Raw genomic sequence first — 13,971 nt, 5'->3', positions numbered from 1 at the left:
TACGTTTCTGATACCTAAAACAGCTAGAATCATTTACTTCGTTTCTCATACTTACGTCTTTTAGTGATCAAGATATAACATAAAAGTAACAAAAAAAAGAATATTTTTTTTACTTAAAAAATAAAAATAGATTTTTAAAGTAAGATTAAAAAAACATGCAAAGTTTAACGTTATTCGCTTTCTTCGTTCCCCTATAAAAAATTTCTGAAAAATACCTATTTTTAAAGACCTTCTCCGGCTCCAGTCATACTCAAATTATATTCATGCTTAAAAAAAAAAATTTATTTTACTAAAGTTAATTTACTAAATATTACATATAACAACTAACAAATAAGAAGTTAACTTCAAATCGCGTACTTTACAAGTATTTCTTGAAAACGAGTACCGCAAAGGTATTGAAACTTATCGCATATTATTAATTTCTATTTTTATATAAAGCATCATATACTAGTCTTTCAAAAACATTTAGAAAAAACTTTTTTCACAATTTATTAAAATGTCTGTTTCACAATACCTCGGAATAGGAATTCCGTGTTAAAAGTTAAAACTTTGAAGCTCAGTAGCTCAGAAGCTCGATTTTTAATACCGCAAGAAGTACTAAAATTTATGCTACACATAAAACACACCTATAAATTAATGTATATTCACAGTTTCAAGAAAATCTAGAGAAAATCGATTTTCCGGAGAACATTCTTAAGATCTTTCAAACCAGAATACGCTCTTGTAATTTATTATTTGTCATTAACATGTTTTATTATTAATCACATACATATAAGTGTGAGAAAGCATATGGTACAAAATAATTTCAATATTCAAATTATTGTAATAATAAAGAAATCAATTATTTACATTTTTTTCTGTGTGTGTATGTGTGATGTTATTGACAATAGTTTCTTTGCACGTTTACATTTCTTTTGCAGATTTTTTACACGCTTAATTTTCACGAGTGTAATGTCAAATACAGACAAGATTTTTGTTTATCTGCTATAAGCGTTATTTTGAATGTAAGATTTTAATAATCAAATGTTTTTAATAATCAAACATTTTCAAACTACAAGCGAGGGACAAGCAATATCATCTACAGCATGTATCCTTAAAATACTACGATCTTTTCTAGCAGCACTAGCCACTAGCGTATAATTTGTCCGCCGACATTACGAATTTCTTCTGCAGCAACACATAAAATGTTGAACAGTTTTCTTGAACGATTGTAACAACGTCTGCATGCCCTTGCATCATTAACCCTCCGAGGCCACACCTCTTTTTTAATACGCCCCGGCCACACGCGTGTGAATATGAAAATTCAATTTATCTTTCTAAACATCGTGAATATTATTAATAAAACAGACATATTTTACATATAATTATATATATTTGTAATGGATTTTTACGTTGTAAATTTTTTATCACACTCAAACGTCTTATGCTGTTGATTATTACCGTGTTAAAAAAAATAATATTTATCATATTTAGAAAGACAAATTGCATTTTCATACTCACAGGCGCATTAAATGCATTAAAGAAATTTAAAATATATTTTAAAAATTAAGATAAGTCTCTGTCTCTATATATAAACTCTTTCTTCCAAGTCTGTCAAAATTTCTTGAAAGAAGAACATTTGAGACAGTATTTTCTTTAAAGAAGAATAAACATTTTTTAATAAGATTATTATTTTAGAATGAGAATGTGAACAATACCCTAACGAATTAATAATGCAAGGACATACAGACGTTATTACAACCATTCGAGAAAACTGTACAACATTTTATGTGTTGCAGCAGAAGAAATTCGTAATGTCGGCGGATAAATTACACGCTAGTAGTGCTGCTAGAAAAGATCGTAGTATTTTAAGACTACATGCTGTAGATGATATTGCTTGTCCCTCGCTTGCAGTTTGAAAATGTTTGATTATTAAAAACGTTTGATTATTAAAATCTTGCATTCAAAATAACGCTTATATCAGATAAACAAAAATCTTGACTATATTTGGCATCACACTTGTGAAAATTAAGCGTGTAAAAAATCTGCAAAAAAATATAAACGTGCAAAAAAACTATTGTCGATAACATTGTAACGGCCTGACTTTATCGAACGCGGGCTGGTTTACAGGATCGGGAGTTCGATGAAAGGCCCAGAGACAGTAATCAATTTGCCATGTGATAGTAACAGACAATTTATTCAAAACTCTAAATGTGAACTATAATATACAATACTCGGGATTCGGTATTACGTACGAACTTGGACGCGGTAGATTACAGTGGCCGGTAGTGCCGGTGCAATGCGACGCGGTGTACGAGATATCGGGGCTCGAGTCTTCGCCTCGAGCTGCGGTACGCAGAGGCGGGAAGAACGCAGCGCGGTATTTAACAGAACGGAGTCCGTCGCGATATACATATACAAGACGATACGGAACGCGATATATTACATACGGAATGCGGCTACAGATAGCTGATAACGGAACGCGGTATATTACATGCGGAACGCGGCGGCAGATTAATACATACAGTAAGATATAAGATGCTAACGAAACGCGGTAGCTTACATACGGAACGCGGGTGACTACGTACGGAGCGCGGTATATTACACACGGAACGCAGCTACAGCTATCAGAACGCTGTATATGATGCACGGGTAAGATAGCGCGGTATATTGCATCGGAGGATGGCGAAATCCCGGGATCACGGTTGTGAGAACTCTCGCGGCGAGGCCGAGCACGCTCGACCCCACGGTACCGTGGTCGTCGGGGCAAGTATCTATAGGGAGCTCGGGAACACTCTGAGAACCCTCAGTCGAGAACCAGAACTCTGGACCTCGTTGTGGGTGTTGCCCTAGGATTCGGAAGGTATCTTCGTCAGGAATGGCGGAAAGCCGTGGTAAAGACGAAGTGTCTTTTCGTCGAGCGCGCCGGCTTTTTATATCGCTCGGCGCGGTGAGCTTGGCAGGAGGGAGGCCGATCGTCAGGCGACGGTGCGGTGGTGGGAGCGGCGCGATCCCGCGTGCTTGCTTCGGCGGGGATCGGCTCGCTTCGGCGCTCGTCGGCGTCGTGCGGGAGGGCACCGGTGCGGCGGATTTCCCGCGCACACGGTGCGTTTCAAGTATTTAAAAAATGTGGGCGCACCGCGCCCTGTGCTCGCCCGACGGGGAATCGGTCGGGCGGCTCCCGGCGGGTGGTAGCCGAGGACGATGCGTTGTCATAAGGGGTGCATCGTTACAACATCACACATACACACACAGAAAAAAATGTAGATAATTGATTTCTTTATTATTATTACAATAATTTGAATATTGAAATTATTTTATACCATATGCTTTCTAATACTTATATGTATATAATTAATAACAATATATTAATAACAAATAATAAATTAAGGGCGTATTCTGGTTTGAAAGGTCTTAAAAATAAGTATTTTTCATACATAGAAATTTTTTATAGGGAAACAAAGAAAGCGAATAACGTTAAACTTTGCATGTTTTTTAACCTTATTTTAAGAATATATTTTTATTTTTTAAGTAAGAAAAATGCTCTTCTTTTCTATGTTATATCCTGATCACTAGAAGGTGTAAATGACAGACAGAGTAAATGATTCTAGCTGTTCTATAGGTATCAGAAACCCAAAAACGAAAAATTTTCTTATTCAGAATAAGTGTGGCTATTGTCTGAACTAGAATAAACATATATTATACGTTTATTAGTTTTTTTCTTTTAATAAAATATTAACAAAATTTTGAAAAAAATTATAATATTTTTAATAATATAAGAGAAATAAGACCGTTTTATGTGACCGTTATACAATCAATCAATATTAAATAAGCCGTGTACGATCCGAGTTTGGATCTTAATAGCCTAATAATATTTTTTGTGAATTACACGTATATTTTTTTCAATCTTAATAAATTGCGCGCCGACTAACTTGTCAGACTTACAACACAGCTCCTGTTGGAGTAGTAAAAATTCTTTACTATTATTTAAATCAATTTAATTAGAGGGGTGTGAGGGGATTTTATTAATCCAATAGGAGCTGTGTTGTAAGTCTGACAAGTTAGTCGGCGCGTAGTTGATTAAAGTTGGAAAAATATGTAAATATATAGTATATAAAAAATATTAGGCTATTATAAAATCTAAGCTCAGATCGTAAATGGTTTATTTAATATTGATTAATAATATTTTTGATAAAAAGGCCGCCTAGAGAGAGAACCTAGAATGGAAATATTGGTTTAGTTCTAGTTCAGACGATAGCCACATATACTTCTTCTGAATAAGAAAATTTTAGCTTTTTGCGTTTCAGATACCTAGAACAGCTAGAATTATTTACACCGTCTGTCATTTATGGTAACCAGGATATAACAAAAAAGCAGAGCATTTTTGTTACTTAAAAAATAAAAATAAATTTTTAAAATAAGGTGAAGAGAAAACATGCAAAGTTTAACGTTATTCACTTTCTTCGTTTCCCTATAAAAAGTTCCTGAAAAATATATATTTTAAAGATCTTTTAAATCAGAATACCTCCGTTAATAAATAATTCTTTACATTCTTTTCCTGACGGAAGAGATTTTACCACTTCTCAATATAAATATAAATTTATCTCTTGTTATGGTTTTATTCGATTATTCCGGCGTTTTTATATTTGTGATTTAATTAGATTATTGTTTACTTTGTTTATATTATATTAGGTGATTGTTTAATGTTTTAGTCTAGACTAATATTTAATGTTTTAGTATGTAAACTTGAACATTAATTATCATGTTTTTTTATATTTATCTTCTTCTATCGTATAGTAATCCGTTCCGAAGAAGACTAAGTACAGTCGAAACGTTAACCATGTGTATTGTTTATTTAAGAAATTGTTTTTATTTTAATCCAATATCTCTCTGTTGTTGTTCGTGGCCGCTTATAAACATTAATAGCTAATATAAATTTAATACGAGTAAAAAGAACATTATAAACTACTTTTTTTCGATATAGTTAATATGTAATTATTGTTATGCATTTAAATATTAAATTTAAATATTATTATGCTAAAGTAAAGGTTTTTAAAGTAAGACTTTTTTTTATATAAGGGCATATTGGCCAGAACGGGGATTTCTATACATTACATTTACGAATTTTAGTTTTTATGTTTATAAATATTTTTTTAATTAATTATATTTGCAATCTTTGTATTTATAAATTTCAAATATATATATATATATATATATATATAATATTTATTTATTTATTTATAAATATAAAAATTGAAATTTGTAAATATAAACGTAAATGTAACGTATAGCGCATCGTCGATTTGCCAACTCGAGACTCGGCGAGACGCGAGGAGCGATACCCGAAATGCATGGCAGTGGCATAGCCAGCGTGTGCTAAGCAGCTACGTCACAGCTCAAGCCAGCTCAAGCGAGAAAGAGACAGCAGATCGTATGTCTGCCTTTCTCTCCCCGCTCGAAGCTTGCCGAGTGCCGAGTCAGCCGACTGGCATATCCCCTCCATCTGAGTAGTTCGGACACAAACCATAGCACGGACACGAACCATGTGTGTACCGTTACCGAGCGTAACGACGTAGTTGACGTCCACTTTCTCAGGCGGCGCGTCAGTATACGTCCGCTGGAACGGAATGATCCCGGTGGCCGCTCTCAGGTTTCTCTCTGGTATGGGCGTTGCTACTTTTATTTATGCGGTTATCTACCTTATTCTTTCTAACTTATTCGTTAATGCGTGAGTAGGAGTTGGCCATGGATTGTGAATCGCAAAGGGGTAGAAAGGAAGATGACACAAGTGTGCATTTAAACAATTAACATATATTTACATTATATACAGCTGTAAATGTGTCAGTGTTTGTAACGCCATTGGTTCTTAAAACTGCCCGCTCTCCGTTTCGTCTGCGTGGCCACATCGATGCCAGACTTCCTGGGGCTGGTTTGCGTCGATTCTGAGCTTAAAATTGGTGTGTCGTCTGTTGGCTTCTCCTGAACTGTGGAGGAAGTTGGTAGTTGGTACGTTTCTAGTTGGGATCTCCTTTCCTTTCGTTAGATCAATGTGTGTGCACATCTTTGACCGTTTAGGAGATGAAACGTGAGCCTGGCTGGACGACGGTTGTTCTCTATCCGATAGAGTGATTTGTCGCTTTCTGACCGTAAATGTGTGTAACGGCAGAGGTTTCGTCCGACGTCTTTTGGTGGGATCTTCATCTTTTTTCTCTGCAAGGAATTTCTCTTTAAAAAGACGAGGCGTCTTGCTCGAGGTTGCTGGCTTTACCGCTTTCGCGTGTGACGCCAGAGTTGGGCGTCCACGCGCTCTTGCAGGAGGCACCTCGCACCGAGGAGGTCGGCGGGCGTCCGTGCGCCACTGCCGAGGGCGACCGAGCGCCTAGGTGTCTGCGAGCGTCTACGCGCTACTGCCGAAGGCGTCTCGCGCCGAGAAAGTTGGTGGGCGGCTGTGCGCCACTGCCGAGGGCATCCGTGCTCCTAGGGGTCGGCGAGCATCCACGCGCTACTGCCGAACGGCGACCAAGCGCTTTAAAAGGTAAAACCTCTTCAAAAGAAACGCCAGATACACTGGGTTGCGTAGGCAGCTAGCGCCCAAAAAAATCTGTCAAGCCCCGTAGAGGGTCCCCTTATATACAGGTCGAGGCTGAATCTGAAAATTGCTAAACGGTACTGGCGATGCGGCGCCTAGTGGCGTTGATGCGAAGTAGCCACCGGTAATACAGGGCCACAGAGTTATCGCGCGGGCGTGTATGTACATATGTACCATGAGTGGCGTAGACCGCCACAGTTAGCAATCGAAATTTCAATAATCAAAATGCAACGGTAACATGTAGATATTGCAAGAAATCCGGTCATACATTAGAAGAGTGTCGTAAGCGCGCGTACATCAGTCTCCGTCAGAACTCACACACTCAGGGAAACGAGCAGATTCCCGCGAGGACAGGGGCAACCCCGGGAAATACAAAGACTCGCCCCACTCGAATAGTAGCAGAGGAACCAGAATCAGTTACTTTAAATCAGCAGTTTGAAGACGTTCCGTTAGTAAAATTAACAGGCCCTTACGGAGGATTTAAAATTCTTACAATTTTTGTAGACAGTGGATTAGGACTGATTATTTAAAAAGAATTCTGTTATTTCCAATACCATAGTGGATAAAAATGAAATTCTAAGACTTAGTGGAATTACGACGCATCATGTGACCACCTTAGGACAGGCACAGGTAAATATCTTAGGATGTCCAGTCACTTTTCATTTAGTCAAAAACGATTTTCCAATTCCACAAAATGGGATTTTGGGGTCGGATTTCTTTAAACAATTTTGAGCAAAGGTCAACTATAAGCAAAATCAATTAGAATGGGATAACGTTAGTATACCTTTTGAAGAAAAAGAAGAAATTTTTACTATTCCTGCGAGAGCAATTTCGTATATGGATATTAATATTGCAAACCCGGAATTAAAAGAAGGATATGTTCCGCAGTTAAGATTTAATAAAAAGTGTTTACTTAGGAAACGCCTTAGGCTGAGTTTCCACTGAGCGCGTCACGCGTCGCGTCGTCACAAGTTAACCAATCAAAACATTCCATTTCATTACATTCTTGTGACGGGATCGAAATGGGATGTTTTGATTGGTTCAACTCGGACGACGCGACGCGTGACGCGCTCAGTGGAAACTCAGCCTTAGTTAGAGTGAAAAACGCGAAGGCATATCTGCAAGTATTTGGGACGAGGTGAAAATTACAAAAGTGAGGAAATTCACTAGAGAATCTACAACTTCATTTGTCGAAATCTAGTAAATTTGTTCACTTTTGTAATTTTCACCTTGTCTCAAAATACAGAATCGACCCCCAGGATCTCTACTCTGCCATTCCGCCGCTCCTTAAGGGGAGCCTGCAGCCGTATGATTTACCGACATTATCGTTTTTCGATGGATCTTTTAATTGGTTTTACAGAATTGCAAGTTTTTGGTCTAGAATTAAAGTACGCACAAAAATCTAGGGTAGAAAACGCGATTTTATATCAAAAACACCAAAAAATTAAAAATATTACTTATTTGGGCACATACGCAGCTGTCACCTGACGGCAATATTTGCTTAAAACAAAAATTCTGCAGTTTATACATACATAATTTTTATCATCTGCCCTTGGGAAAACATGTAGGAATCATGGTAGAAATACAAGGGTATGCTCTTGCGCATATTTCCGAACCCAGCCAATCAGCGACTTGTTCAAGCTTACGTCACACTGAGCGGCACATTTAAGCAGCGAATCTATAATAGTCATTTATAAAAGCATTTTGAGCGGACAATATGTGAATACAAAATAATGTTGATCATTTATGTGAGAGAAAATTCTGTTTTATAAATAAATAAATATATATGAACAAAAATATATAAATATAAAAAACGCACGTGACATACGGATAAACGCTCATCGTTTCCCGAATTTGTCTCTCGTTGTAGATGTTAGAAACGTTATTGTTATTTGACGAATTTTATAATTATTTTATGTGGATTTGTCTAAATATATGATATTACAGAAAATATTATTATTATTAAGAAAAAAAGAATTGTGTGCATTGAATAAAAATCATTGCGACGTACGGAAAAATTTCACATAAAACGAGATTTTAATTTCCAGTCATTTATTATTAAAATTCTGCGAATTATTAGTTTTAATCAAAACTGGTCGGAAAACGATTGGAAAAGAATTGTCAGCTGAGACGCAAAACAAAAATATATTGTGGCGTACGACATAAAGAACTATATATGCAGAGGAAAGATGCAGATAAAAGATCAAATAACAATAAATGCAAATATTTAATATACAGGTTTCATTTGATACAGGCAAAGGCATTGTTTCAGCTAACACATTTTCGTTTGATGTTAGTGGAGGTACTGCATGGAGATGCAACGTCGGGATAGCATCAGGATGTATCTTCCTAGTTCGTGTAGGTGAATAACCTAGTAGATGTTCTTGTAAGGGCTTCGTAAAAGCTTCATCAGCAAAATGCTTCGAACATATCCTAGCTGAAGCAAACAAGGTTTAAGATTCTTAAATATATGCTTATAATAATAAACAAGAGAAATCTGTGGTACAATATTAGTTGCTTTCCATTTACATCAAAACTCAGATAATTCTCACTTGTGACGTCATAACTCAGTTAAATGCACGTTCCTTTTGCATGATGGCAAGTGAGATTCAGCTGAGTTTTTATCCACAATCGAGACTGTTGCGATAATCTGGGAACGCACGGTTGCGAGAGATAGGGTAGCACAGAGAAATCAGACCGTTATGTATGAAAGTCGCATTTATTCTGAAGACGATACACACTCGCACGCCGGTAGCTGATATCTGCGACAGAATTCGGAGCAGGAGCACAGGTGATAAGAGAGGGGTGGTTTGGTCTATCCCGGCCCGCCTCGTGCCGACCTCGTGTCAGCATTCCGATCGCGAAAGTTCGAGAAGCGCGAAAACTAATCGTCCTCAACAGAGACCATGTGCTTTAATGAATCTAATAAACTCACATTAAAAGTGAGGCTATGGACCGGTATTATTATTATGCGATAGCTTTGTCACCAAAATAAGCAGGTAAATACAAAATGACATATCTTACCTGAGTATAAAAATACTCACATATCTGAGTGACTCAGATCACTTGAGTGTAAATGGAAAGCAACTATTACTATACAAAAGTACATACCATATTTTGGTGAAATATTTTCTTTTCCGCATGCTTGACGCCACTTATTACACAGTGCTGGATCCTTTGGGAAGGAAAAATATTTTATTTTATTTCCTTCGATCTTTCTGATCTTTGCCAGATAGTTCCCACACCCTTTCACATTACACGTCATTGCGTACACTGTAATAATCACAAACGAATTACTCGACATAAACAGCGAACCGAGCGAACGCAGCCATTGCGAATCACCGAGTACATCCGATTCATTCCGATGCTACACGAATATGACGTAAGCTTAAACAAAAGTGGTGGGAATGCGCAGTGGTCTGACACGGTATGAGCACAGTATATACAGTAGCGCAACTCTCTGACGGCTTCTTCTTCTTCTTCTATTTTATGGCGCTATACTATATGCTCCATCACGGATGTAAACGGCCATTATTCCATTCGGACTCGTAGGCTCGCAAAATCATAGTAAGACTTCAGACTCGAGAATGTGTAAGTGTATGTGTGTATGTGTAATTGTACGTGTATGTCCGCGGTGTCTTGAACTCGGTAATGCCGTAGGTGCGTTAGGCCCAAGGAACTGCGCGGATCACTTCCCCCTGCGGCCAACTCTCTGACGGCGCCTTTGATGTTAGTGTTGTCCAAAATGGAGTGCGCATGCGCGAAATAAGTAAGCGCCCACTAGCACCAACTGAACGGCCACGTTCAGGCAGACACAACTGTTAAGTGTCGTCTTATCGACACGCTACGCTGATTCGTTGGATCTAAAAGTATAAGAGCCAATCACGTGCTATTGAGCGGTTTTACGCGCCCAACGTCTTTCTCTGAACTTCTTTCTCAATTGCTCTTTCTTTCTCCGCTCTCACTCCACTTTTACATGAAATTAATCTGAATTTAATGAAAATAATAAAGATAAATATTTATTATGTATCTATTAAAAATAAGAAAAAAAATTCAAAAATGAGAAAAAATAAAATTATATAAATGTGATTGCAGATTGAATAATATAAATATATTGAGGTAAATTATTAGAAAATATAATGTTATATAACATATATTGAACAACCAAAAAGCAAAATATAATATTTTATACATTATACTTATAAGAAAACAATTATAATTATAAAATATTTAACATAAAATAGTTTTATTACATTAAATGAAATAAACGAATGATTTAATTATGCATCCAAAATAAAAATAAGATATACTATATTCATGCTTAATTTAAAATGCGATAAATGAAATTTTAATTTTAATACGACGATATGTACCCGGATAGCACGGAAAATTAAAAAGGAATTTTTTTAAAATTCTCGATTTAAAAAATTTTTAAAGTATTTTTTCCGTATATTATTTCTGTCCCAAAACAACTCTTAAGAGTTCAAAAGAAATTCTTTTCTATGTCACCAATTCTGAGTTCTTCTTTAGATACAAAAAAAATCACTTTTCTACTCCATAAGAATTCGTAATATATTCGAAATTATGTTTAGATAGTATTCTAATAGAGCTCTATCTAAGCGCTATTTCGAATGCATTGCGATTTCTTATAGAATAGAAAAATAATTTCTTTGTATCTGAAGGATAAGAAATATACTAATCCATTTTATGTTCTTTCTGATGCAGAAACTGTTTTCGGATAGATTATGAAGGATTCTTTCTTATCCGATGTTACAGACAGAATATTATAGGATTATAAACACTGAAATTAGGAATATAAATATAGGAAAATATAAAATAGAATCCATGACTCCTATATCGATTAATGATTATATTACTAAATTGGTATACAGATTTGAAATATTGTATCATTAATTGTTATAACAAACAATTCGTATAATATGAGCGACATATTTATCGTACATACAGACATGCAAAATAAAATTTTATATGCAAAATAATCAATGTATACCTAATATGATATATTGAAAATATAAAAGTGTCTCGAAAGAGTGATCGAGTAACGATTCGAAATTCTACAAACATATTGTTACTTCGCAGAAGCAGCGAAGATTGTTGTATTTCGGACGCGCTTCCGCGCGTTCCGTTAATGCTTCATTGGATGAGAGTCTATACCCGATAAAAACAGTCACGTCACATCCACGTCGAATCCACGTAATTTCGTCGTATCCACATCGAATCCACGTAGCAATAACGTGGATCCGTACTGTTTTTATCGGGTATGTACTTCGATAGATATGCATCAATCAATTGGCAGTAATTTATGGCTTATATAAAATGTATCTGGATAGAATAATGACATATGTATTATATTATCTCGATGATTCCCATACGCCGGATTGAGCATTGCATTTATAAATTTATAAAATTTCTTCTAAGAGCCGTTCTGATCCGAGTGAGCAAAAGTCACATACAAAAATCCACATACGAAGTTGCAACACCATGGATTTAATAGCACTTTGATATTCCCATTTAAGATAGCAGATACAATGAAAGAATCTATGGATAGATTTGAATATATTCTGTCTAGTCTTAGAAGTGTCGATAGGTTTCCGTTTAACGATGCTAAACTGGTAATAATTTCTGCTCCGGTGTCAGTCTTCAAGGATAATACAACCTGTCTTGTATTTAAATGTAAATCAGGTACACTGAATTTCCTCGATTTCGTCGGCACTGCTATATTTTGCGAATCCATATCCGTAGTTTCATTCTTCTCTGTAGGTACTTGCACGTCGTCATCAATAAAACACGATAATACCTAGAACATTGATATAATTTAGAACTGTTGAAAATATATACGAATATGTTATACATTCTTTGTTGAGTTACCTTATTCCGTATGTTATAAAGTTGATTGAGCCGGGATAAAGAGAAATGTACTTTCGTCGGTCGTCCCATTTCAATGAAAAACTGACGGTTTTTGCCTAGAATCATTTCAGATTTTATTGTCGCAAAAGAAGGTGGAATACCCGTGTCTGGATGTGGATCTCCATGATTTGTTTCTATCATATAAATTTTGAAATCCTTCTCGCTCGGTATTGCGTTTAGATTTTGTGCATTGCCGAGCGCTATAGCTGTTATTGTTATATCGAAACAAGATATCTATAAATTCCGCAACAATATTAATTAAAATAAAATATTTGATAATATGCCACATTAATATTAAATGACGTATTAATTTTTTGTAAGTAAGATGGTATAATACGTACGTACTTGTATCTTTTTAGATAAATGTTGCTGAGAGAATATGTTATCTTTCCGCAATTTACTAAAAATTCAAACGGTGGAAGTATCATATAGTTTCAACCATGGACCTTCCCTACAAGAAAAAAAAATCATTACTTTTAATATAAATTCTGAATTAAATCATGAAACGCTGTTATATGATAACTTACAAATTGTATTGTATTGTGGAATGCATGCTGGACATTTCAAAATCGACACCACTATCTTTTGTGAAGTCGATCTGAATCATCTGACGTCTGTTTCAGCCAGAAATTTGCATTTTAATAAGTATTTCAGAAATGTAACCGTTCATAGACAACGTAGAATCAAGCAGCAATTCTTTCTAGATATTAGAGTATCACAGAGTTAGTTTCACAAGATAAATAGATAAACGATATTCTTAATTTAAGCATGACTGATTTTAAGTACAATGATTATGAATAATTATCCTACCTTCTGAGGTTTGTAACCACTTTATACTCCTAAACTCTTTTCACTTTCATCACAAACGTAGTTATTCAGAGTCTGTCAAACACTTCTAACAGCTCTCAATAGCATTCAGTGGGTAATTGAGTTAATTCTCTCCAAATTTCTGTTCCAATACAGATAGGCATTTACTTAACTGACCATTTAAATTCTGAGAGGGAGCGGAGCAGAACGGAGAAAGGAAGAGCAATTGAGAAAGAAGTTTAGAGAACGACGTTCAGATGGTGTTAGTGAGCGCTTACTTATTTCGCGCATACGCACTCCATTTTAGACAACAAGAAATCAGGAGAGTTGCGCTACTGTATATACTGTGGTATGAGCATACCCTTGTATTTCTACCATGGTAGGAATAATATCGTGCAAGTAGAAGTAAGATTCAATGCGTACAAAAAGAGATCCATCGAAAAATTATTTTAGTAATGCAAATACGGATGCAAATGACAAGAAGAGCAGCAACAGTAGTTGCCGGATCTTGCGAGAGATAGCGAGCAATCGAAAAAAGGACAGATGTCAATTTGTTAGACAAAGACAGATATAGGGAAAACAAAATTAGAAAGGTTGACATTGGGTCTGTTCGCGTTGCTTGCACTTTTTGCACTCAGCATCTTCGCTTTCTCTCTCTCCAACGGCCG

The 13,971-nt window shown here is 36.0% G+C and overlaps 2 protein-coding genes across 4 annotated transcripts; both read right to left on the bottom strand.

The window, feature by feature from the left end:
• Positions 1-8,603: 8,603 nt before the first annotated feature.
• Positions 8,604-9,984, bottom strand: LOC112462305. Its single transcript, XM_025028016.1, has 2 exons — positions 9,680-9,984; positions 8,604-9,005 (listed from the first exon to the last, which is right to left on the bottom strand). Exons 1-2 carry the CDS (start codon positions 9,870-9,872, stop codon positions 8,617-8,619), a joined length of 582 nt encoding a protein of 193 aa, XP_024883784.1. The 5' UTR covers positions 9,873-9,984; the 3' UTR covers positions 8,604-8,616.
• A 1,226-nt stretch (positions 9,985-11,210) lies between these two features.
• Positions 11,211-13,598, bottom strand: LOC112462304. Of its 3 annotated transcripts, XM_025028012.1 has the most exons (5): positions 13,307-13,598; positions 13,024-13,196; positions 12,838-12,947; positions 12,458-12,730; positions 11,211-12,386 (listed from the first exon to the last, which is right to left on the bottom strand). In XM_025028012.1, exons 3-5 carry the CDS (start codon positions 12,922-12,924, stop codon positions 12,003-12,005), a joined length of 744 nt encoding a protein of 247 aa, XP_024883780.1. In that variant the 5' UTR covers positions 12,925-12,947; positions 13,024-13,196; positions 13,307-13,598; the 3' UTR covers positions 11,211-12,002. The 3 variants fall into 3 exon arrangements, with proteins under 3 accessions (XP_024883780.1, XP_024883781.1, XP_024883783.1); XM_025028013.1 differs by having other exon boundaries at positions 13,024-13,598; XM_025028015.1 differs by having other exon boundaries at positions 12,838-13,196.
• Positions 13,599-13,971: the final 373 nt, after the last annotated feature.

Source organism: Temnothorax curvispinosus, unplaced genomic scaffold, assembly GCF_003070985.1.
Source record: "Temnothorax curvispinosus isolate PA1 unplaced genomic scaffold, ASM307098v1 QBEX01012219.1, whole genome shotgun sequence".
Classification (NCBI taxonomy): domain Eukaryota; kingdom Metazoa; phylum Arthropoda; class Insecta; order Hymenoptera; family Formicidae; genus Temnothorax; species Temnothorax curvispinosus.
This window is presented reverse-complemented; position numbering and strand designations above follow the sequence as displayed.